The sequence below is a fragment of the Corvus hawaiiensis genome, chromosome 16 (assembly GCF_020740725.1).
Source record: "Corvus hawaiiensis isolate bCorHaw1 chromosome 16, bCorHaw1.pri.cur, whole genome shotgun sequence".
In the NCBI taxonomy this organism is placed as follows: domain Eukaryota; kingdom Metazoa; phylum Chordata; class Aves; order Passeriformes; family Corvidae; genus Corvus; species Corvus hawaiiensis.
In genome coordinates, this window is record NC_063228.1 from 6,810,890 (window position 1) to 6,832,395 (window position 21,506).

Consider the following 21,506-nt stretch of genomic DNA (forward strand, 5'->3'; position numbering starts at 1 on the left):
CATCCACTTCCACCCCCTGTCATGGGCAGGGACACCTTCCACTATCCCAGGTTGCTCCAAGCCCCATTCAGCCTGGCCTTGGACACTTCCAGGGAGGGGGCATTCTCAGCTTCTCTGGAAACCTGTGCCAGGGCCTCGCCACCCTCACAGGAGGGTGTTCTTAAAAGAAATTCTGAAAAAATACTGTCGAAATTGTTGTCAAGGAGGTTGTCCTTAAAACCCGGTGCTGGGAAGAAAGGCAGCAGTTCCAGCAGGATCCTGCCCCATGCCAGCCTGGCTGCCCTTAGCATCATCAGAGGAGCAGGGTCTGTCCGAGGGTTCCCAGGGGAACCCTCTTGGGACACAGACACAAATCCCCAATCAAGGCAAAACTCCTTTGCTCAGTTGTAACTTCAGTCAGAGATGTATGGGATTGCTGGAGCAACTCCCATCCCCCAGAGGTTTTTGGTTCTTCCACAGGTAAAACTCTCCCTGACTGCGGGTCCCACATCTGCCCTTGGCTTCTCCATGGGCTGAGCAGAGTGGAAGCAAAGAAATCCCTTCTCTTCAGGCTTGTGGGGTTGGGAACTGGATCTGTTCCCATTTCCCTCTGCCCACTCACAGCAATCCCTGTCTCTGCTGGAGCATTTCTGAACGGGACGCTCCAAAGTGGAAAAGTGGCACGGTGGGGTTTTGGTGTGGATTTGAACTGTGTTCCCATTTTGGGTGCTGTTTGGCAAGGACAGCGAGCAGAGCCTGGCCCAGGATACTCTTCCCAGCCCCGCTCGGGATGCAAACTGCGCATCAGTTGCACCAGCAGCTGATGGAGACTCCAGTATATTAGCAGCATTAATTAAGTTACAAAAATTATGCATGTTATCAGTTATGAGACGACCTTTCATAAACTCAGCTATTAAAGCAATAAAGCATAACCCGCTGGTCCTAACCAGTCTAATGGCTGGCTGAGAGCGTGGTTTTTCACATAATACTTTTAGCAGGTCATTAGCCAAGCAATAAGATAACGTGGAGAGCCAAAGTGATGTGCGGGAATGGCAGTGGAGGCAGAGACAGTGCTTGATGAGGGGACACAGGGCTGGGGGTCACCCATCCTCCCACACTGCTCGTACGGGTGTGCATGGCTCTGGTGGTGGCTGTGGTGGGTGATGGTGGAGTGGTGGCTGATGCCGGCATGCTCCCAAGCCTGTGCCGTGCTGAAATCCCAGTGCCATGGGGCAAACCCAGCCCTGGGGCAGGTGTGGGGCCGGTGTTGGTCCTTCCCAGCCCTGGTTTCACTGCCAGAGTCCACCCTGCAGAAGGGAGAAGAGGTGGTGTGATGTGGCCATCCTGGCTGCAGTCCCAGTGGGCTGTAGGATGAGGATGGGGACCCTGACCTTCCATGAAGCCAGGGGTGGGATGGAGGGGCCTGGGCTCCCTCCGCCTGAGTGGTCTTGGTGTACGGACAGTGCTGGTCTCAGCATATGGTTGGTGTTGGTCTCTCTGGGCTGAGACTCTGATTTGGGGGTATGCAGGTTGGTCTCCTCCCTGGCATGCCTGTGGGGACATTCCAGGCATCCAAGGCCACCCAGAAGAAGCCACCAAGCCCTGGTCCCCAGGTCCTGCTCCCTCCACACACTGGTGCTGTTACTGAGCACATCCCAGCCAAGTGTGATACCCTCCCTACCCCTGGCTATGCCACGAGACCTGGACATGCCAAGAGCTGCACCACAATCCAGCACCCCCGGCACCCCCGAAGCGCCTTTCCCGGTCCCCGCCAGCCGTTTCCAAGCACTGACCCTCTCCATAAACAAAGGAGAGGGAGAGGGAGGGTGGCTGGCATGTTAATATACTCTCCCCCCCTCTTTTCCTCCCTTCATCCCTCTGGGAAAGGCCTTTGCAGATATAAGCAAACCTTGATTAAAAGCTGCCTGACAGGCAACGGCAGCAGCAAGCAGCAGGCAAGGAAGCTCTCCAAGTCCAAAGGGAGCTGCTTCTGCTGCTGCCGCTGCTGCCTCCATTCTCAGATGTCCCTGATCCTTTAATCAATCACAGCCGCGGAAGAGAAGAGCAAACACCCGTGCCGGGGCAGAGGTATGTGCACGCATTCGTTCCAGCCGCAGCCGAGGCAGCAGGGCGGCCGCACGCCTTCGGCTGGAGGCACGGAGCCGTCCCCGCGCCTGGAGCTGCCCTTTCATCTCACGGAGACAAGCAGGGGCTGTGTCCCTGTTGGTGCCTCCGACAGCCCCAAGGATTCAGGCGTGGAGGATGGTACCCCACGGGGTGCAGGTAGCGGGAGGAGTGCGGGCAGCCTCTTGCCCTCTCCCCAGGTGTTCCAAGACGCATTCCCGGGTAGAGGATTCTCCCAGCTCCCATCCCGTGGGCTGTGCCACACTGGCACTGATGTGTCTGGCTTGCAGCGAGCGAGGAGAATGGGGTGTTTGCAGATGTTGGGGAGCTGTGGGAATGGAGGCTTCACAGGGAGCCAGCCTGGCTGTTGTGTCTAACACGGGGCTGGCCAAAACCCACCCATCCTTTGATTGGCACCCCATGGCTGGGCACACGGAGCAGTGCCCGTGGCTCCTGGGGTGTCCCCGTCGGGGAGCAGAGCCCCATCCTGGGCTGCGTGGGGCGGACAAGGATCCGCTCCAGCCCCGGAGGGCCAGGCAGGGCCTCACACCAGCCGTGGCCATGCCCGGAACCACCAGCATGCAGAGAAACCGCCCACCCCCGGGATGATTTGTCACCAAATCCTGTGTGTCACCGCGGGGCTCGCTCCTCGGAGCGGCTGGAGATTGGGGGCGGAGGGAAGGGGAAAACACGTCGCTTTAATAAAACCCAGCAAAAACCTCTCGTTCCTGACATGCTTCCCCAGCTCGCGTGTGGCAGCGGGAGCTCCGCCAGTGCGAGGCCGGCAGGGGCAGGCAGGGACCACGATTTTCCTGCTTATTTTTGCCGTTGCTTATTTTTAGCGCCGCGTCTTAATATATTGTGACAGTGCCCTGGGACGTAGCGCGCCTCCGGTCGCAGGAGAAGGTGTCTGGGGCAGAGCTGCTCGACGCCGCGAACGAGTTGCACCCGCCGCTAACGGGGGTCCCCGGGGAGCCCGGGGGAGTGGCGGGGATGAAGCTGTGCATTGAATTTGTCGGGGCTCTGCAGGGAGGGGCTTGGTCTTGGGGGAGTCACGGGTTTTAATATGTTTTTTTAATTAGGCCGTTCTGGTAATGACGGGCTGGTCACTGGCAGAGCTGGTGCCAGGCAGGAGCGGTGCCTTTGTAGAGCGGGTGCCCGCACGGACAGGGACATGGATGGTTTGATGTTTCAGGAACCTTGTGCGTACTGGGGGACTCCAGTGCTGTGCTGACTTCGATCTCCCTCCTTGGAGCTGGTTTTTGGGAAGGGTTGAGTGGTTTCCATACCAAGGTGTGCCTCATGGTTGCCTTTCTGGACTTCCAAGTGGGTTTTGATGCAAAGCAGAGAGGCAGCTGGCAAAGGCACAGATCTTACTGGGATCAGAATGAGATCTCACCAAGGCAGGGGTTGCCAGCACTGGCTCAGCCATGGGGGTAATTCTGGTGGGGATGCTGTGTCCGTGGGGAGATCTGGGTGCAGCGTGGTGCTGGGTTTGGCAGCAGGAGTCTGTGTGCACGGGCGCTGCCTGCCCCAAGCCCATTAGTAACAGATCTTTGTGGAATAACCCTCCTCATTAAGGCGAGCTACCCCATGTGTCAAAGCCACTTTATAAGGAAATTATACTCGGCTGCAGCCGGGATGTGCGTATGTAAATGGGGCGATGCACAGCCCTGATTGAGACATCATGGGGCAGCTCAGCCTGGGACCCCTGGGAATCTTTGATTCTGGGGGAAACAGGAGCTCCAGAGGGGCTGGAGAGTGCTGGTGGTGGGGGATGCACCTCAGCCACCTCCTGGGGCTTGGGAGCCCCTGTGTGCACCCAGAGTTTTGGCAGGAGCCGTGGACCTGGTTAGGGCTGGAATGTCTCCAGGTGTTGGAGGCTCCAGCATCCCAGCTCCAGTCGCCACATCTTCCCAACAGCATTGCAAAGTATCTCCTCTCTGCACTGTGTCACCTCTCTTGGTTTGGAGGAGCAGAGGGGAACCCCCTCTATTCCATCCTACCCCCCAATTTTGTCAAGATGTCACTGCATGCCCAGCACTGGTGGAGGAAGTGTGGACTCCTCCTCTGCTCCTCATGTCATGACCTGAAGCCCTACTGAGCTGGGATTAAATCCTCCTGACCACACATCTGAGGTGTTGGGATGCTCCACACACACATTTGGAATATTGGGATGCTCCAGTGTTTGGGAGAAGCAGGAAGAATGTACCAGAGCTGAACCCATCACAGGGCTTTGCCCAAAGGACACCGTGAGACACCGAGGTTCTTCACACAGCACCTGTGCTCACTGCTCCTTTCCAGGAAGGAGTGGACACAGCACGCACCAGCACCCCGGGATCCAGCTGGAGCATCCCCATATGCCGGGACATTGGCACCTCTTTGTGGAAACAGGGTGGCAGCTCGGCAGGGAAGTGAGACCCTTCTTTTTTTTGGCAGCGTGTTCCTAATCAGCAGGACCCGCGCGCTCCGCCGCAGGCACGCCGCGCACTGCTATTTACGGAGCTACTTGAAATACACCTGCAAGAGGGGAGAGGAGAGAGGAGCGCCAGCAAGTAAATAACCCAGCAACCCGACGGAATGAAAACAGGGAGGAGAGATGCAGTGACTGAAGGCAGAAAAAAACCCCAAAATGAAGCGTGATGTGCAATTGAGGGGCTGCGTCCCAATTGTGCCGTGGTTTTCCACCAGGGTGCTTACTGGTGTTGGTGGTTGGTGGGGAGACCCCATCCCATTGTTGGCCATGAGGGTCTCAGTGCATCCCTGAAGTGGGCAGAGGGATGGATGGATGGATGGATGGATGGATAGATGGATGGATGGATGGATGGATGGATGGATGGATGAAGCCCTTTGCCCACCTCCCCACTTGCTTTGTTTACCTCATGCTGCTGTTCAGCTCCTGCCTCCCCCCACCCTTTTCTGAAACATTATAAATCAAACAGCTTAAAATGTAAAGCATCAAAAATTCTAAAACCTTCATCTATTATTAACTGTGACAGTAAATTCCACCTCTGAATGTTTCACATAGCAACTGTTACCAGGACTCAGCATCCAAAGCTGATGTTCCAGCAACTTTCCATCACGGCGCTGCTGCTGTTCCAGCGATGCTGACACCGGCCTGGTGAGACTGGCTGCCACTCCCAACACTTTCTATGGGATTGGGATGCCAGCAGAGAAACCGAGCTCAGATTTAGTGAATACAGCCCAGGATTGGAAAGGAACTTGGTGCCTGCATGTGGGAGCTGGTGGTGGGATCCCCCATCATGGTCCTACCTCTGTGTTGGTCATGCAACCCCCCCAAACTTCGTTACTTTGACCATTGTGTTATGAAGCACCATAAATAACAAGGATGGGAATGGAGTGGTTAAAATAAATGGATAGGGAAGGGTTTTTGCAGGGGTTGGTGTTTGCCTTTCTACCTCTGCTTTGTCCCGGTGCTGGATGTTGTTGTGGCCCCTGAGTGGTAACCTTCACCCTGGCATGGGCAGGGCGTCTCACTGCTCTGAGCATTGGGTTGTGGTGAGTTTGTGGTGTGCCAGGTGCCCACAGGGACCAGGAGCCAGGTGTTCACCACTGGGGTTTGTTCATGTTTCGGTGGTTGTTTGCCTTCCCCGTGTGCCATCGTGGCTCTGTTCTGTGTTGTGTCCCCAGCCTGGAGGTTGAGCTGGGGTGTTTTAGGTTGGATTTGCCTGCATGGCAGCACTGTGAGCCTGGTTGGAAGTAGGGAGAGCCGTGGCTCTGCAACCCCATGGAATGCTGAGCCTGCTCTGCTGAGAGCCCCACCAGTGCACCGGCACCATGACCATGGCAAGGCTCACACCGGCACCCCAAGTACCCAAAAGCACCCAAATTCCCCCAGCAGCATGCACCAGGCCATGCCTGGTGCCCCCATACCCTGGCACAGGAATCCTTGCCTTGCCGTCATCCTGGCTGTGCCACATTCCTGCAAATCCTGTGGCTGCCCACTGGGATCTCGTGTCGTGCCATGCCGTGCTGTGCTGGCTGCGGGGCCAGGCAGCAGCGGCTGCTCTGCTGTCTCCCCAGGGACAGGCAGCAATTTTCCTGCTCTGAAGAAGCTTGTGAAGGTTTGAGTGAATCTGGGAAGCAAATCTAATTGGCAACCTGGTAATTCCTCGGGGGGACATGTACTTTGGTCATATCTAAGTACATTCCAGCCAGTGTTTAAGACACGCTGAATCCAAACTTGGACAGTCAAATACCAGCAGCTCTAAGCTCCTTATCTATTTCAGGCAGATTAACTCCTTAATCATCTCTTTTGGAAGTTCCCTGCCCCAAATTCCTCTCCCCTCCTCTTCCCCCTCCCCAGTTTTTCAGCAGGAACAAAAGGAACCGATTTTGCGGGGTGCCAAAGGTGGGGACGGCGCCTGCCGTGATTGACAGAGTCAATAACCGGGAGCCGGGAGAAGGCCTTTGGAAATCTGCTTCCCACTTCACCTGCCCCAGTATTTGTCTTCAGGATTTGAAGCTGGGGAATATATAATACCAAAATAATTTACCACACAGCATCAAACCTCGATTTATTATTTTCAGCCTTCTTTTCTTTTATATTTTTTTTGACTTGATTTATTTCTTTCAGCCCCTTTTATTCTTATTTTTCCTTTTCCCCAAGGGATTTTTGCTCAGCATCCCCCTAGCAGGTGACCACTCCACAGCCCCCAGCCCCGCTTGTGGCAGGGGGATGCTCATCCCCTCCCTGGCAGGCACAGGAGGCCGTGCTGAGCCATGGGGACACAGCCGGTGCTGGCCACTGTCACTCAGGGGAGTGTCAGAGCATTACGCTTCATTACCGAGCTGTCTGCTGCCGGCAGGGGATGGCTTAGGGCAGAGCCCGGCAGCAGCACAGCCGGGTTTGGCTCCGGTGGATGGACCTGTCTGTGGGCAGATGCTGAAACGTGGCAGCTGTGGGGTGCCCGTATCTGAGGGGTTTGGCTGGGATGGCAGTGGGGAGCTGGTGGTTGCTGGATCATGAGATTGGCTGCCCAAAAAGTGAAGGCAGGAGTTGCCACAGGAAGGCAAAAGGGGGACAGGGTAATGCCCCCCGTAACAATGGATCCTGGTGAGGGGGTCTCAATGGGGCTGGGACTGGGGATGTCTCTGGGATCACCAGTGATAATTGAATAGCGCTCATCTAAAACACAGGTGTAAATGTCCCCATGTACCCGACATGGTGGGGACACTGGGACAAAGCCCCATCTCCTCCCAGAGCTTGAGGTGGGGAGGAGGCATGAGATGGTGCCAGGGTCTGTCCTTTGCTGTCAGCAGCCATCCCACAGCAGCTGAGGCCTTCTGGTTTTTGATGTTGCAGCGTGAACTTGCCGGAAGTTTTCCCAGTAGAGAAGCTGGCTGTGACCAGGGATGAGCCAGAGCGGCTGGACCCAGTGGCACATTCAGAAGAGCTGGGAATGTCCTGGGGGTGATGGCCACCTGCCAATCTTTGGGGTCTCCAGTTCTGTTGGGGATGGAGAGATGCACTGGGGAGGAGGTCCAGGATCCTAGGGCTGGGACATGAGCCTGCTCCATTCCCATGCTCCTGGGCTGGCACTTCCCAGCCTCAACACTGTGGACAACACAAACCCGGACCACCCTACAGTGGGGAAACTGAGGCACAGCTAGAGAGTGGTCCTGGTTTCAACCCAGTGGATTTTCCAGCTCCAAGCTGCTGGGTGAGTGCCAGGTCCTGCTACCAGGTTTGGTGTTGGTTTGCTGGGCTGAAGGGTCAGCAGGTGCCAGGGGACCACGAGCCATCCCTGTCACATTCCCCAGTGAGTGCAGCCTTATGCATCCGACCGCATCCATGAGCAACCATCACAAGATGCAGACCAGATCCAGGACTCCAGATCCATTCCCTCTCCCATACTTGGGAGAGCTTTTATTTGCTTTTATTTTTGTTGCAAGAAGCATGAACCCCTTGGGGCATCAGCATCCCGGAGGAGGGTGCCAAAGGCATGGCATCTGCTCCCTGCCTTTCCTTGCAGGGATGGAGCTTCTGTCCTGCTTCTAGGGAAACTGAGGCAGGGGACAAACAGGATGTGGGAGGAGGGAGGGTCAATATTAGCGGTCACAGTAATGATTGGAATGGTTAATTATTATTGGAATTGAAGTGAGTCAGGCTGAGAGCAGGAGAGGAGGGAGGAAGGAAGGGAGGAAGGAAGAAGGATCCAAACCTGTCAGGCAGAAAATGAGTAAAGAAGAAAAACGTGAGCGTGTGGGGAACTGGCCAGGCTGTTGCTTTGCACCAGCACCGTGCTGGCCCCATGCTGCTCACTTGGGGTGAGGCTGGAGGGGTGGCTGAAGGTCACCATGGTGGTGACAACAACCCCACGGCCACAGCTGTGCCCATCGGTGCCCTGGCTCCGTTGTACTGACAGCTCCAGGCAGGTCTACACCAGGATTTGGGTTTGGAGAATGGAATTGCTCTGGATCCCTCCTAACCTTGGCTGTATTTCCAGCCTCCTGCAGGGCTGGTTTTCCTCTCCCCTCAGAGCCCCAAGGTTGATGTCCAACCGCTGGCTGGGAGTGCGATCATGTGGAGCCTCACTCCATGGTACATCCGGCCATGAATTTTGCTCCGGAGTGGAACACAGTTCATCCCAGAGAGGGGATTTGCCCAGGAAGGCTCAGGCTGAGCATCTGTTTTGCTGTGAGCCTCCAGCCTTCCCCCCCACCCCCATCTTTTTCCCTTTTTTTTTCTTTTTCTCTTTTTTCTTTTTATACCTTTTTTCTTTCTCCTTTTTTCTTTTTCTTTCTTCCTTTTTATTTTTCTTTTTTCTTTTTCTTTTTTTTTCTTTTTCTTTTTCTTTTTTCCTTTTTCTTTTTCTTTTTTTCTTTTTTCCTTTTTCTTTTTCTTTTTCTTTTTCTTTTTCTTTTTCTTTTTCTTTTTCTTTTTCTTTTTCTTTTTCTTTTTCTTTTTCTTTTTCTTTTTCTTTTTCTTTTTCTTTTTCTTTTTCTTTTTCTTTCTTTTTCCTATTTTCCTTTTCTTATTTTTCCTTTTTTTCCCCCCTCTCTCCCCTTTTTCTTCTTTTTCCCTTTTTTCTTCCTTTTATTCCCCTTTTTTTTCCTCCCTTCCTTTCCAAATCCTTCCTTACCGACTGACATTTTCCACCACCAAGAAAAAGACACAGCAGCTTGCTCTGACTCCCAGAACCTCCTATCACTCTCCCCAGCCCAACCCTCTGCAAGCCTCCCATCCCTGACATCAAGGATCCAACCCCCTCTTTCCAAAATAAAGGAGGAAAAACCAAGGGGAGAGAGGCTGGAGCTGGCGGCTGAGCCGGATTTCCATGTGAGGGGATGAGGTTGGGGCGGCCACGGGCTTCCCCTGGCAAGCGACAGAGGAACCGGGGCCAGCAGAAACGTTGAGTCATGAGTGCGGTTCGCAGGCGGTGGATTTTTTCCCAAGAAAAATTCCTCACTGGGGAGGAGCAGAGCTGGGAGGGGAGCAGCAGTGAAGGACTGTGGCCCCCAAATGGGACACTGATCTGGGGATGGGGATGCACCCCATTGCGATGGGAATTCCCTGGGCAGGTTCCACCCCCCGGGAGGGCGGTTTGGGCTGGAGGGGAGGGGGGGGACCTGCCCAGGGAATTCCCAAGCAGCTGGATGGGAGGAGCAGCGTGATCTGGGGGGGGGAGGGGGGGGCTGCAGAAGATGGGGACCCCATCCTTCCTCCTCCTCCTTACCCACATCCGCCCACCCCCACGCAATGGGCGGTGCAGCCCCAGCTCCATTTATCATCATCTGCGGGCAAGTGAAGTGTGCAGGGAACAGCTGCTCCGGTCGGCTGAGCGCCGAAATGGGGCGGGACGCGGGGCTGGGGGGGCGCGGGGGGCTGCGGGCTGCCCTGGGGTACCATAACCCCCCAGTCGCTGCTCTGGGAAGGAGCACTGGCATGGTGGGAGATGGAGATGGTGATGGGAGGGATTGGGGAGGTGTATTGAAGGGGTTCACTGGAGGGAGAGCACATTATTGGGGTGCACTGGGGCAAGGGTGCACTAATGAGAGTACATCGAAGGGGTGCACTGGAGAGAGGGTGTATTAAAGGGGTTCACTGGGGAGGGGGACCGTTATTGAGGTGCATTAAAGGGGTTTATTGGGGGACAGTGCAGTAAGGGGGTGCATTGAGGGGGTGCACTGGGGAGAGAGTACATTAAAGGGGTTCACTGGAGGGGGCACTGAAGGGGGGGTGCATTTGCAGCGGGTGTCCATGGGCTGCAGGGACAGACAAACAGCAGCAGCTCCACAACTGTGCGGAGGGTTTGCCCCTACCCCGCACGAGCCCCACGGGTCCCTCTGCACTGCTGAGGGGGGTCTGCCTGTATTCCATCCCCCCAGTGGCTCTCATTCCCAGCTCCTGAGGCAGGATGCCCTTTCCTGGTCTGTCCCACACACCCCGGCTCCCCCCCGCAGCCTCCCCTTTTCTCTCCTCCCTTAATAATCAAATTCTCCGGAGCACTTTGCAGTGTGGCAGCCAGCCAGAAAGGGTTTCTTTAAACTCCACCAGCTCACAATTAAACAAATCCGGGGCTGACGCTACTCGATAGGCGCTTATTCCCCTCCCTGAGAGCTGCCGGGGGATCCAGGGGGGTCCAATGCCTCCGTTCCCAGCTCCGATACCACCTCACCATATGGGGCTGCACATCTGACTGAGGGACGAGGGCTGGGAGGGGGTTTGCGCCAGGGGTTTGGGGTGGGGAACGGGGTGTCCGCTGTGCCAGCGCTGCTCTGATGGCAGAGCATCCCCCTGCGAGAGCGTGCTGCTATTTTTAGTCGCTGAGTCCTTGTTGATGGCGCAGCATCGAAGGCGAGGGAGCAGCCGGAGGAGCAGCAGGGCTGGATCAGGCCCCGTGGGATGAGCAGCAGCTGGGAAGCAGGGCCAGCGTGCAGGGAAACGGGGAATACCCTTTGCCCCCTGGGGCTGAGGCGTTGTGGGTTTTGGGTGCTTACCGAGGGTCCCTGCCATGGGAAGTCCTGGGCTGCCTTCAGAGGGCTCCGGATCTGGCCATGCCATGTCCCTGCCAGGCAAGAAGAAGGGGGAGGAAAGGGGAGAAGGCAGGGAAGGAAAGAAGGAGGAGTGGGGGGAGGAAAATAACACGGAATCCAGCCACGCAGCAGAAATCCTCCTGGGCGGCAGGCGGGCTGCGGGCCACCGTGTGAGCGGGCGGCTGTGCTGGCCTGGCAGTGCCGTGTGGTGGCCCAGCTCGCTCCCAGCACCAGCCCCGTGCCATGCATCAGCCCCCCTGCACCATGGCAGCCCCCTGCACTTGCAGTGTGACCCTGTGCACCATCATAGCCCCAGGTCATGCCCTGGTGCTGGGTGGTGCATCAAGTCCTTCTGTGTGCCCCATGAGTGACACAGGGGCTGTGCTGGGCTGTCCACGCTCCCTTGGGACCAAGAGGATGGGATGCTCTGTGGTGGCTATAGCCAGCAGTGAGCACTGCTCCTTGTGTTCCGGGGACAGGGTTGCACCGGTGCTGGTCACCATGGTGGCCCCAAGTCCCTGCCTTCTCCCTTCCCAGGGACCCACACCATGAGCCCTGGCCATGGCACAGCTTTGCCAAGGGCAAGTGTCCAGCCACAGCCATGCACTGACAGCCCTGTACAGATTCCCATCTCAGAGGCAGTGGCTGGAAACTTCTTCAGGGTCAGGAGAGCATGTCCAGCAGGGACGTGGCAGGGACAGTGAGTGTGCAGGGCCCCTGGGACCAGCCACAGCCACCTCCCTCTCCGGGGGAAGGCCGTAACCTCCCTGCTGTTGACAGCTTGATTTGATGCCATTAAAGCGTTTGCTCGGAAACAGCCTACATCAGGCACAACATCTGGCACAGCCCTTCCCCAGCAAAGCTGTGGCGGATCCGAGGGCAGAACTGGCCTCTGGCTCTGCCAGTGGGTCCGGGTGCTGCTGGTGATGAGTGTGTCCCCTGCCAGGGACAGCCTGGTGCCCAGGTGGCCCACAGGGACATGGGACCACAGCTCTGGCTCATGGGATTTCAGCTGGAACATGTTCCCTCTGTGCATCCCCACCTCTGTGTGCCAATGACTGATCTGTCCCCTCGCACTGTGCGCTTTTGCTCATCCTGACATTGTCCCAGCTGTTTGTAAAATTAACAATAATTAATTAATAACAATAATTAATTAATCATGATAATTAATAATAAAGGAGAAAGGGGAGAAAAGCTCCCCCTAAAGCTTCAGCCCAGGGTCTTCTCAAGCCTATTTCATTTTTCAAACCCACTCCCACACAGCATGAGGGGCCCTTTGCTCCCATTAATTCTCCTACCACTGCCCAGGGCTGCCCCACAGCCTGGCTTTGATTTTCCTGCCTTTGTTCCAGCAGCACTGGCACAGGGCTGGCACAGGACGACATGCTGTGGTAGGCGGCTTTTGTGCCAGCTTTCCAGATGTTTTTGACCCATCTTTTCCCTGGAATTTAGGCTTTATCTGCATCCAGTTGCCTGCAGAGCCTGTAAGATGCAGCTGCAATATGTGGCAGTGACATCGAAAACATCCCAAAAGGGGATGGGGAACAGGGAAAGATGGGGTGCTGGGCTAGTGTGGGTGGCACTGAGCCTGGCTCTGGTGGTGCCCGAGGACACCGTGTGATCAGTGCATCCCTGAGCAGCTGGTGTTTATGGAAATAGAACTAAATAAAGCCCCGTGTGTGTGTGTGTGTTTGTAGACCCCTAAAAGGTGCTGAGGTGTTACTGGTGGGTGCTGCAAGGAAAAGGGACCGAGCTGGGACTCGTCAAACCAGCAGTGTGGTTTATGTGGCTGTGGCAGAACCTCCAGCAAAGGGACTGTCTGGAGCCATGCAGCGTTTGGCATGTTGTGGTGGTGGCATGACAGTGGTGCAGGGACATGTGGGGACACAAGTGAATCCGTGTCCTGGCTCAAGGCTGCCTGGCACCACAGGAAAACGTGCCAGGAGCTGGGGTGGGCTCGGCACAGACACCACCAGCACCCCACCCCTCCCCTCTTGTTACACTCATTGCCTTGATGGAGGCTGAGGGGACAGCACTGGTGTCACCGCTGCGTCACTGCTAAGGGAGCAGCACTGGGGATGTCCCTGGACAGCTACAGACCCTTGGGGCTGCCCTAACCCAGGCTGCCAAATCTCAATTCACGTTCAAAACAGGCTTGTGTCCACCCCAGTACCTTCAACCCACCGGTGCTGGGGACAGGCAGGATGCATCCCCCTCCCACCAAGCCCTTCATTAGCCCCCACAAGCCACTTGACTGCCTAAAGAGATCAAACCAGTGACCCAGGTGTGTCTCTGCTCCCAGAGCAAGCGGGGTGAGGAAATGGGGAGCTTTAATGACGACGGTGGTGAGGCACTCAGTAATGACGGCTGCTGGCGGGAGCAGACAGCTTCCAGATGGCATCGCACCGGGGCAGAGGGATCGCTGGGGCCGGGGGGGCTGCAGGAGGCAGCAGCCGGCAGAGATGGGCAGAGCCAGCAAGTTGAAATGACTTTTTTTGCAGCAGAGCCTGTGGTTCTGGCCCTCTGTGCTGCTGCTTCCAGTAATTAGCCCAATAATTAAAAAGAATGGCGATAAGAGGGGTGTGCAGAGGTGCTCGCAGGATCCCGGCATCCCTGGGGAAGCGTGTGAGAAGGGCGGGAGTGATTTGCAGATGTGAGGGGTGGTGGATGTGTGAAACACAAAGCAGGGCTGGAGGACCTCGACACGGTGTGGGGGTCACTGCACCAGGTGGAGCAGGCAGGGAGGGGTGGGCAGCTCCAGCAGCAGGGGCAGGAGGGTGTCTGGGCCCACTGCAGGCAGGGAGGGGGCAACCAGATCCCAGCACCCTCCTGCCCGTGGGCACCGTGCTGCCATGCAAGGAGGTGGGATTAGAGGGGAGTGCAGGGTGCTGCAAGGTGGGGATGCAGTGCCAGGCAATGTGATGCAGGGTGACATGGCACGATGCAGAGCGATGCAAGGTGACGTGGAGCCAGCTGCTGCCATCCAGGGCGGTGCAGTGCACAGGGAGGGGATGCAGGACAATGGGATGGGATGCCATGCAGGGCAATGAGATGCAGAGCCATGCAAGCCGATGCAATGCAGGGCAGCACGATGCAGGGCGATGAAATGCAAGGTGATGTGGTGCAGGGTGATGTGAGGTGAGGCAGGAGGATGCGATGCAGGGCAATGCAATTCAGGGCGATGCAATGCAAGGCAACACAATGCAGGGAGTTGAAATGGAAAGTGATGTGATGCAGGATGATGCACAGCAATGTGATGCAGGGCGATGCAAACCAGGGTGATGAAATGCAAGGCAACATGAAGCAAGGGTAGCGTGAGGCGATACAATGCAGGGCAAATCAGGGCGATGCAATTCAGGGTGATGCAAGGCAACAAGATGCAAGGAGATGAAATGCAGGGCAATGTAATGCAAGGCAACATGATGCAAGGAGGTGAAACACAAGGTGAGGTGTTGGAGAGCAATGCAAGGCCATGCAGGCAATTCAATGCACCATGGGGTGATGCCCGACAATGTAGGGCAATGTGAGGTGATGCAGCATCACATGCTGTATTCCAGGGCGGCTGTGGGGCAATGCCCAGCAGTTGAGGTGAGGTGAGGCGATGATGCCCCCATGGTGCAGGTGACGCTGGCCTTCTCGGTCCCCGGCCCACCACGGTGGCGACGCTTCATTTGAATTCTCGCCTCTCTCTCTTCGCAGATAACAAGCCCGCGCCATGCAGTCCTTTCGAGAAAGGTGTGGTTTCCATGGCAACCAGCAGAGCTACCAGCCGACTTCACAAGATACATCACGCCTGGAGAATTACAGGCATCAAAGTCAGGCAGGGCCGAACTGTGAGCGGCAGAGGCTGGTGGCGAAGGAGTACTACAGTCAGCAGCAGCTGCCATATGCGGGCTATGAGAACAGCGCCGTGGAGAAATACCACCGGGGAAACAAGCAATTAGCGGGGCAGCAGCTGCAGGGCAGGCCGGCCTTTTCCAATTACACCGTGCAGGAGAACAGCCCTTATCCGGCCCGGTATTCCGGGGACGAGAGCCTGCAGGCGTGGGGTGGCCAGCCACAGGCGCTGCCCGGCGGCGTGGCCAAGTATGAGGACAACCTGATGAAGAAGACGGCAGCACTGGCGGGTGGGCGGCCATACCATGAGCCAGCAGCCACCTCGCTGCCCTTCCGGACTCACTTCCAGCAGCAGCCGCAGCAGCAGCAGCAGCAGCAGCAGCCGCCCGCACTCCCCTACCCCAAGCTGCAGCGGCAGAAACTGCCCAACGATGTCTCCTCACCCATGCCCTTCTCACAGAGCCCTCACTTCGGGCAGCACTCCCAGTCCTTCCCTGCCTCCTCCACCTACTCCTCGGTGCCGGGGGGCAGCCAGCCGGCACACTCCTACAAGAGCTGCACGGCGCCCTCGGGGCAGCCGCCACTCGAGCGGCCCCTGGGCAGCGCTGCCAGCCTGGCCCCTGGCCCTCGCATGCCCAACCTGCACGGCTACCAGCCCAACCGCATCGGCTATGAGCAGCCCCCGCAGCCACCGCCGCAGCCCCCGCAGCCACCACCGCCGCAGCCCCCGCAGCCACCACAGCCCCCGCAGCCCCCACAGCCCATGCAGGGGCGGCATCATGCCTCAGAGACCCTCCACTACCAAAACCTGGCCAAGTACCAACATTACAACCAGCCAGGCCAGACCTACTGCCCGGGCGATGCGCCGCCTGTGCGGACGCCGGAGCAGTACTACCAGACCTTCAGCCCCAGCGCCAGCCACTCGCCGGCTCGCTCCGTCGGCAGGTCCCCGTCCTACAGTTCCACTCCCTCCCCACTGATGCCCAACCTGGAGAACTTCCAATACAGCCAGCAGCCGCTGAGTGCTGGTGCCTTCCCAGCTGGCATTGCTGACCACAGCCATTTCATGCCGCTGCTGAACCCTTCTCCCACCGATGGGACGAGCCCCGACACTCAGTCTGGGAACTGCAAAAACTTGCAAAAAGAGAAGCTGCCCGAAAACCTGCTGTCAGACCTGAGCCTGCAGAGCCTTACAGCACTCACCTCCCAGGTGGAGAACATCTCCAACACTGTCCAGCAGCTGCTGCTCTCCAAAGCAGCTGTGCCCCAGAAAAAGGGCATCAAGACCCCAGCAAGGACCCCCGAGCAGCTCAAAGGGCAGCACTGCAGTCCTGAGAGCAGCACCTACTCGGCAGAGCAGGTGGGGACCCCCCTGTCCGACCCACTGAGCACCCCCCAGTCTGTCCACGCTGAGACACAGGACACTGACTATCTCAGTGGGTCAGAGGACCAGCTGGAGAGAAGTTTCCTGTACTGCAACCAGAACCGCAGTCCTGCCCGCGTCAACAGCAACTCCAAAGCAAAGCCTGAGTCAGTGTCCACCTGCTCTGTGACCTCCCCAGATGACATGTCCACCAAATCAGATGACTCATTCCAGAGTATCCATGCCACGCTGCCCCTGGAGACCTTCACCAAGTATGTGACCAATGAACGGGACTGCCCCCGACTGCTCCTCAGCGCCCTGTCCCAGGAGGAGCTGGCTTCTGAGATCATTGTCCTGCAGGATGCCATCAGCGAGAAGGCGGACAAAGCCTGGGCCAACTTGCCCATGCTGAGCAAGGAGGCCACTAAGTCCCCCTTCCAGCTGGAGAATCACCGGCCCAGCCTGGACTCCATGGTGAAGGGTGCCTGGCCCAGCCAGGGTGACTCCAGCACGCTCACTGAGCCCCTCAAGTTGGACAAAGCTTCAGGGGCCAGCACAGGGAAGGACTTTAGTGAGGAGGTGTATGAGGGTCCCCAGGTGGAGTTCACAGCCACTGAAACCAAGGATGTGCTGAAGGACACGGCCCCACTGGCCTTCAACTCCAAGCCCAGCATCCCGGCAGCGACGTCAAGTGCGGGAGCCACTGGCTACAGCTGCTACTCAAACACCACTGCCAACTCGGTGGCGTCTGAGAATGCCATGGAGCATTTTGAGTGGCCGGAGGAGAGCCTGGGCGAGGCCTGCCTGCGGTGGAAGGACCTCCAGGCCACCGACCTCCCCAAGGGCTTGTTCCCCAGCAAACTGGTGAGCTCCTGCAAGGAGAAAAAAAACGCCTGCGGCTTGGACCTGTGTGATGGAGAGCAACCAGCCAAGAGCGAGCCAGTCCAGGACTTTGGCCAGCAGGTGATGGAGGAGGAGGAGGAGACACTGACCTACGATGAAGCAACAAAGGCAGACAGCGAGAGGTGGCTGCAGGACACCCGGCACTGCTGCTCGGCCGGGGACTTCAGTGAGATCCCCATCATCTCCTCACCGGATCTGAAAGAGTCAGACCTGGAAGCAGAGGAGTACTCCTCTCTTTGTGAGCTGGCTGGCTCAGAGCAGAAGTCAGTGACATACGATGCCTCACCACCCAAGCCCCCAGAGATGCCGGCCGTGCTGTCCTCCAGCGAGGTGCCTGTGTCTGCTGAGGAGACTGTCAGCACAGTGGAGAAGGAGAGCTCAGCTCCCACTCCACGCCTCTCCGGCCAGTCCGTCATCCTGCTGGGCCCTGCTGTGGGCACGGAGACCAAGGTGAAGAGCTGGTTCAAATCCTCCCTGCCCCACATCCAGCCTGAGGAGGAGAATGGCGGAGGGGAGACGTCTCACCTGGAGGCAGCTGATGCTGAATCTGCCTCATCGGTCATGGTGAAGCAGCAACTCACACCCGAAAATGTGCTGGGGAAGATGGAGCCTGTCTCACGGGGCAAGAGCCTCCGCAACAAGAGGGTCCACTGCCGGCTGCCAGAGGGGGATGGCCCTGGCAGCACCATGCTGAATCCATTCGATGAGCTGCCAGCAGCCAGCAGTGTGGCTGGCACCTGCCTGGGGCCAGACGGACAGACGGAGGTACCGAGCAAGAGCGCCCAGAGCCAAACGCCCCGGTTTCCAGCCGAGGGCCTGCCAGCACGCATGTGCACCCGCTCCTTCACCGCCCTGGCCGAGCCCCGCGCCCCCGCCCCACTGGAGGGACTGAAAGCCCCCGCACACCAGGAGAAGCTGGGGAAGAAGCCTGGCTGCGGCGTGAAGCAGCGGGTGGCTTTCAAAACCAGGAAACGCAACAGCCGGCCGGCCCCCAGGGTTGTCCAAAACACCAGTGATGCTGCACTCCTGGTGCCTGGCTTGGTGGCGGCAGAGGAGGTGGCAGGGCCGACACCACTGGAGGGGGATGCGGTGGAAGCTGGGGAGAGGGACCAGCGGTCGATGATCCTGCGCTCCCGGACAAAGACACAGGAGGTTTTCTACACTAAGCGGCAGAGGGGCAAGCGGGCAGGTGATGTCCGGCTGAAGAACTGCAAGGCACCCAAAAAGCTCATATCCAACAACCACCTCCCACCTGCCTTCAAGCTGCCAGCACCGGGCAGCCCCCACAAGGAGGGCAAGGTGGGTGCCCGGATGAAACTGCCCAAAGCGGGGCCGGGCATGGGGGGCAAGATGTCAGAGCGGCCCCTGCACTCACTGAAGAGGAAGTCCACCTTCATCTCCCCAATCCCCACCAAAAAGAGGAACCTGGTCCTGCGGAGCAACAGCGGTGGTGTGAAGGAGGAGAAGCCAGAGGGTCCCCCCAGCCTCTTCAAGAAGATGCCGGTGGCCAAGAAGGTGAAAGCCAAGCTGCCTCCCAAGAGCTCTGGTGAAGCCATCCCGAAGCCCCCCCTGCCAAAGGAGGCCCCTGATGTCTGCATCAAGATCACCTCCCGGGCAGCTTTCCAGGAGGCCACTAAGACCAAAGTGTTGCCTCCCCGCAAGGGCCGCGGCCTCAAGCTGGAGGCCATCGTCCAGAAGATCACCTCTCCCAACCTGAAGAAGTTCACCTGCAAACCAGCAGCCACAGCAGTGGCAGCCACAGTGGCTGCCTATGGCTCCTCCCTGAGCCCAGCTGGGGTGGAACGGGAGCGGGTGGTGAAGCACAGTGGGGTGGCTGTGGCAGTGGGCGACGCGCGGCTGCCCAAGCTGGCGGCAGCACAGAAGATGCCCACAATGCCGGTGGCTGAGCCGCTCTGCCGGAACCCCAATGGCCGAGCACCAAAGGGGAAGCCGGCTGGTGGGAAGAAGCTGTCCCATGATGGCTGCCAGGGGGAGGCCTGTGGGTCAACGCCGGGGACCCAGTCCAGCCCCAACGTGGTGGCCAAGAACCTGGGGCTCCTGCCCAAGAAGAGGAACCGCAAGGGCAAGGCGGCAGCGCTGGGCATGGCCAAGGCGCCCCTGAACCCTGCACTGCCACCACCGCTGCCCCGGGAGCGTGTGGCCGGCCCGGGCGGTGCGGAGGAGGCGCCTCGAGAGAAGAAACCAAAGACTGAGGAGAAGGAGGCGGGGAGCAGCGACGGCCCTGCTGAGGGACGTTCTGCCGCCGGGTCGGCGCGGGGCCCGAAGCCGCGGGCCAACCACTCCAACTACAACGGCTACTCCAAGCGGCAGCGGAAGCGTCTGGGCCACGGCAAGGCCAAGGCGGTGCCGGCGCGGTGCAAGAGCCGCGGGAAGCGGCGGCGGCAGCCCCAGCAGGCCCCGCTGCTGCACCCCGCCGAGCCCGAGATCCGGCTGAAATACATCTCCTGCAAGCGGCTGCGGGCGGACAGCCGGGCCCCGCCCTTCGCTCCCTACGTCCGCGTGGAGCGGCGCGGTGAGTTCACCACCACCTGCACCGTCGTGAACTCGCCCGGCGACGAGGCGCGGCTGCAGCGGGGACCGGCCGGGCCGGCGCCGCGGCCGCGGGCGGCTCTGCCCGCCTCCTCCACCATGCACATGGGGCCCGTGGTGTCGAAGGCGCTGAGCGCCGCGTGCCTGGTCTGCTGCCTCTGCCGCAACCCCGCCAACTACAAGGACCTGGGGGACCTCTGCGGGCCCTACTACCCCGAGGACTGCCTGCCCAAGAAGAAATCCCGGCTGAAGGAGAAGGCGCGGGCGGAGGGGCCGGGCGAGGACTCCACCGTGCCCGCCGCAGCCGAGCGGGCGCCCCGCGGGACTGAGGGCGGCTGCGGCGGCGGCGGCGGCGGGAAGGCGGCGCGGCCGGAGGGGGCCGCCGAGGCGGCCAAGCAGAGCGCGCTGCGCTCCAGCCCGCGGGGCATGTTCCGTCGGCTGCAGAGCTGCTACTGCTGTGACGAGAGGACAGAGGGCGAGGAGGCGGCCGAAAAGCCCCGGCGGCACGAATGTCACAAGGCCGAGTCCCCGCCGCAGGAGCCGGCGGGCGACACGCAGGAGCACTGGCTGCACGAGGCCTGTGCCGTATGGACCGCTGGGGTTTTCCTGGTGGCGGGGAAGCTCTATGGGCTGCAGGAGGCTGTCAAGGCGGCTGCAGACCTGGTAAGAGCTCGGCCGCACGCCCGGGGCCGCATCCCGAGGCGGCATCTCCCGCTGGCCTCCTTCACGCATTCCTGTGTCTGCACCTCTGGTCGGGATGAAAATTAGGAGTTTTGCCCTGGGAAAGCAGGGCGGGTGCTCAGCACCGTGAGCCCCGCTGGGTCCCTATGAGATTTGTGCTGCTGCGTTGCTGATAGCACCTGAACTCTCCTTTTTAGGCACAAAAATACCTACGGTATTATGTTTTAGGAAGGCGACTGGGCCCCCCTGGGATTATCACATCCCCTGGCCCAGTCCTGTGTTGCACAGGGTGGCTCAGAGCAGGACAGATGCTGCAGGGTGGGAGATGAAAATGGGCACAATGCGGCCTGATGCCACCGTGATGGGCAGCAGGGGAAGGGAAGCTGGAGGGAGGGGATGACGCTGCCCTGCTCCTCTCCCGCAGTAATTGAAGCAAGGCCGCATTGTGTGAGCAAGATAGGGAGGTTGCTGAAGGGGACAAGAAGTTGTGGCTGCCCCATTCCTGGAGGTGTTCAAGGCTGGATGGGGCTTGGAGCAACCTGGTCTCATGGAAAGTGTCCCTGCCTGCGGGAGGGGGGTAGAATGAGATGAGCTTTTTTAGGGTCCCTTCCACACCATTCTGGGATTCTGTGACGTGGATTTTTAGTACTAGGGAGAGGGAGGGGACAGCCTCCCATCAGAGGCTGGGCAGGAGGTTTCCAGCAAGTCCCCCAGTGCCAGGTTTGAGGGCTGGCTGTATTCCTAAGCCTGTGTGCTCATTTCATGGCTGTGTGGAAGCTGCTGCCCTCACCACAGAGCCAGGTACTCCCATCCCACCCTCACCCGCTGGGGATGGGGCAGGCTGGGCACAACCCAGGTCATGTCCCTTCACCTCCTTCCCCATGGAGCACAGCTGTGGGCTCAGTGTTATCCAGGAGAGTGGTATGGCAGGTAGAAAGCTCGTGCATGGCTGCAGACAGCCAAGTGACAGGAACGGTGTTATTCACAGTGTGCTGGCATGGGAGGAAGCATGTTGCCTGGGAGAGGCAAGGAGGGGCTGGAGAGAATCGGGGACACCCGCGTTGCCCTT

At 58.6% G+C, this 21,506-nt stretch overlaps 1 protein-coding gene across 5 annotated transcripts in view; it reads left to right on the plus strand.

The window, feature by feature from the left end:
• The window catches only part of RAI1 (retinoic acid induced 1), a 74,699-nt gene that overhangs the window by 50,571 nt on the left and 2,622 nt on the right, over positions 1–21,506 (plus strand). For 3 of the 5 annotated variants that reach the window (XM_048320357.1, XM_048320353.1, XM_048320356.1), the window contains exons 3-4: positions 4,543–5,224; positions 14,803–20,419. In XM_048320357.1, the coding sequence (XP_048176314.1) occupies positions 14,819–20,419 (5,601 nt within the window). In that variant the 5' untranslated portion in view covers positions 4,543–5,224; positions 14,803–14,818. Of the gene's footprint in view, positions 1–4,542; positions 5,225–14,772; positions 20,420–21,506 lie in introns of those variants that run through there. The other 2 variants (XM_048320354.1, XM_048320355.1) reach the window with 2 other exon arrangements.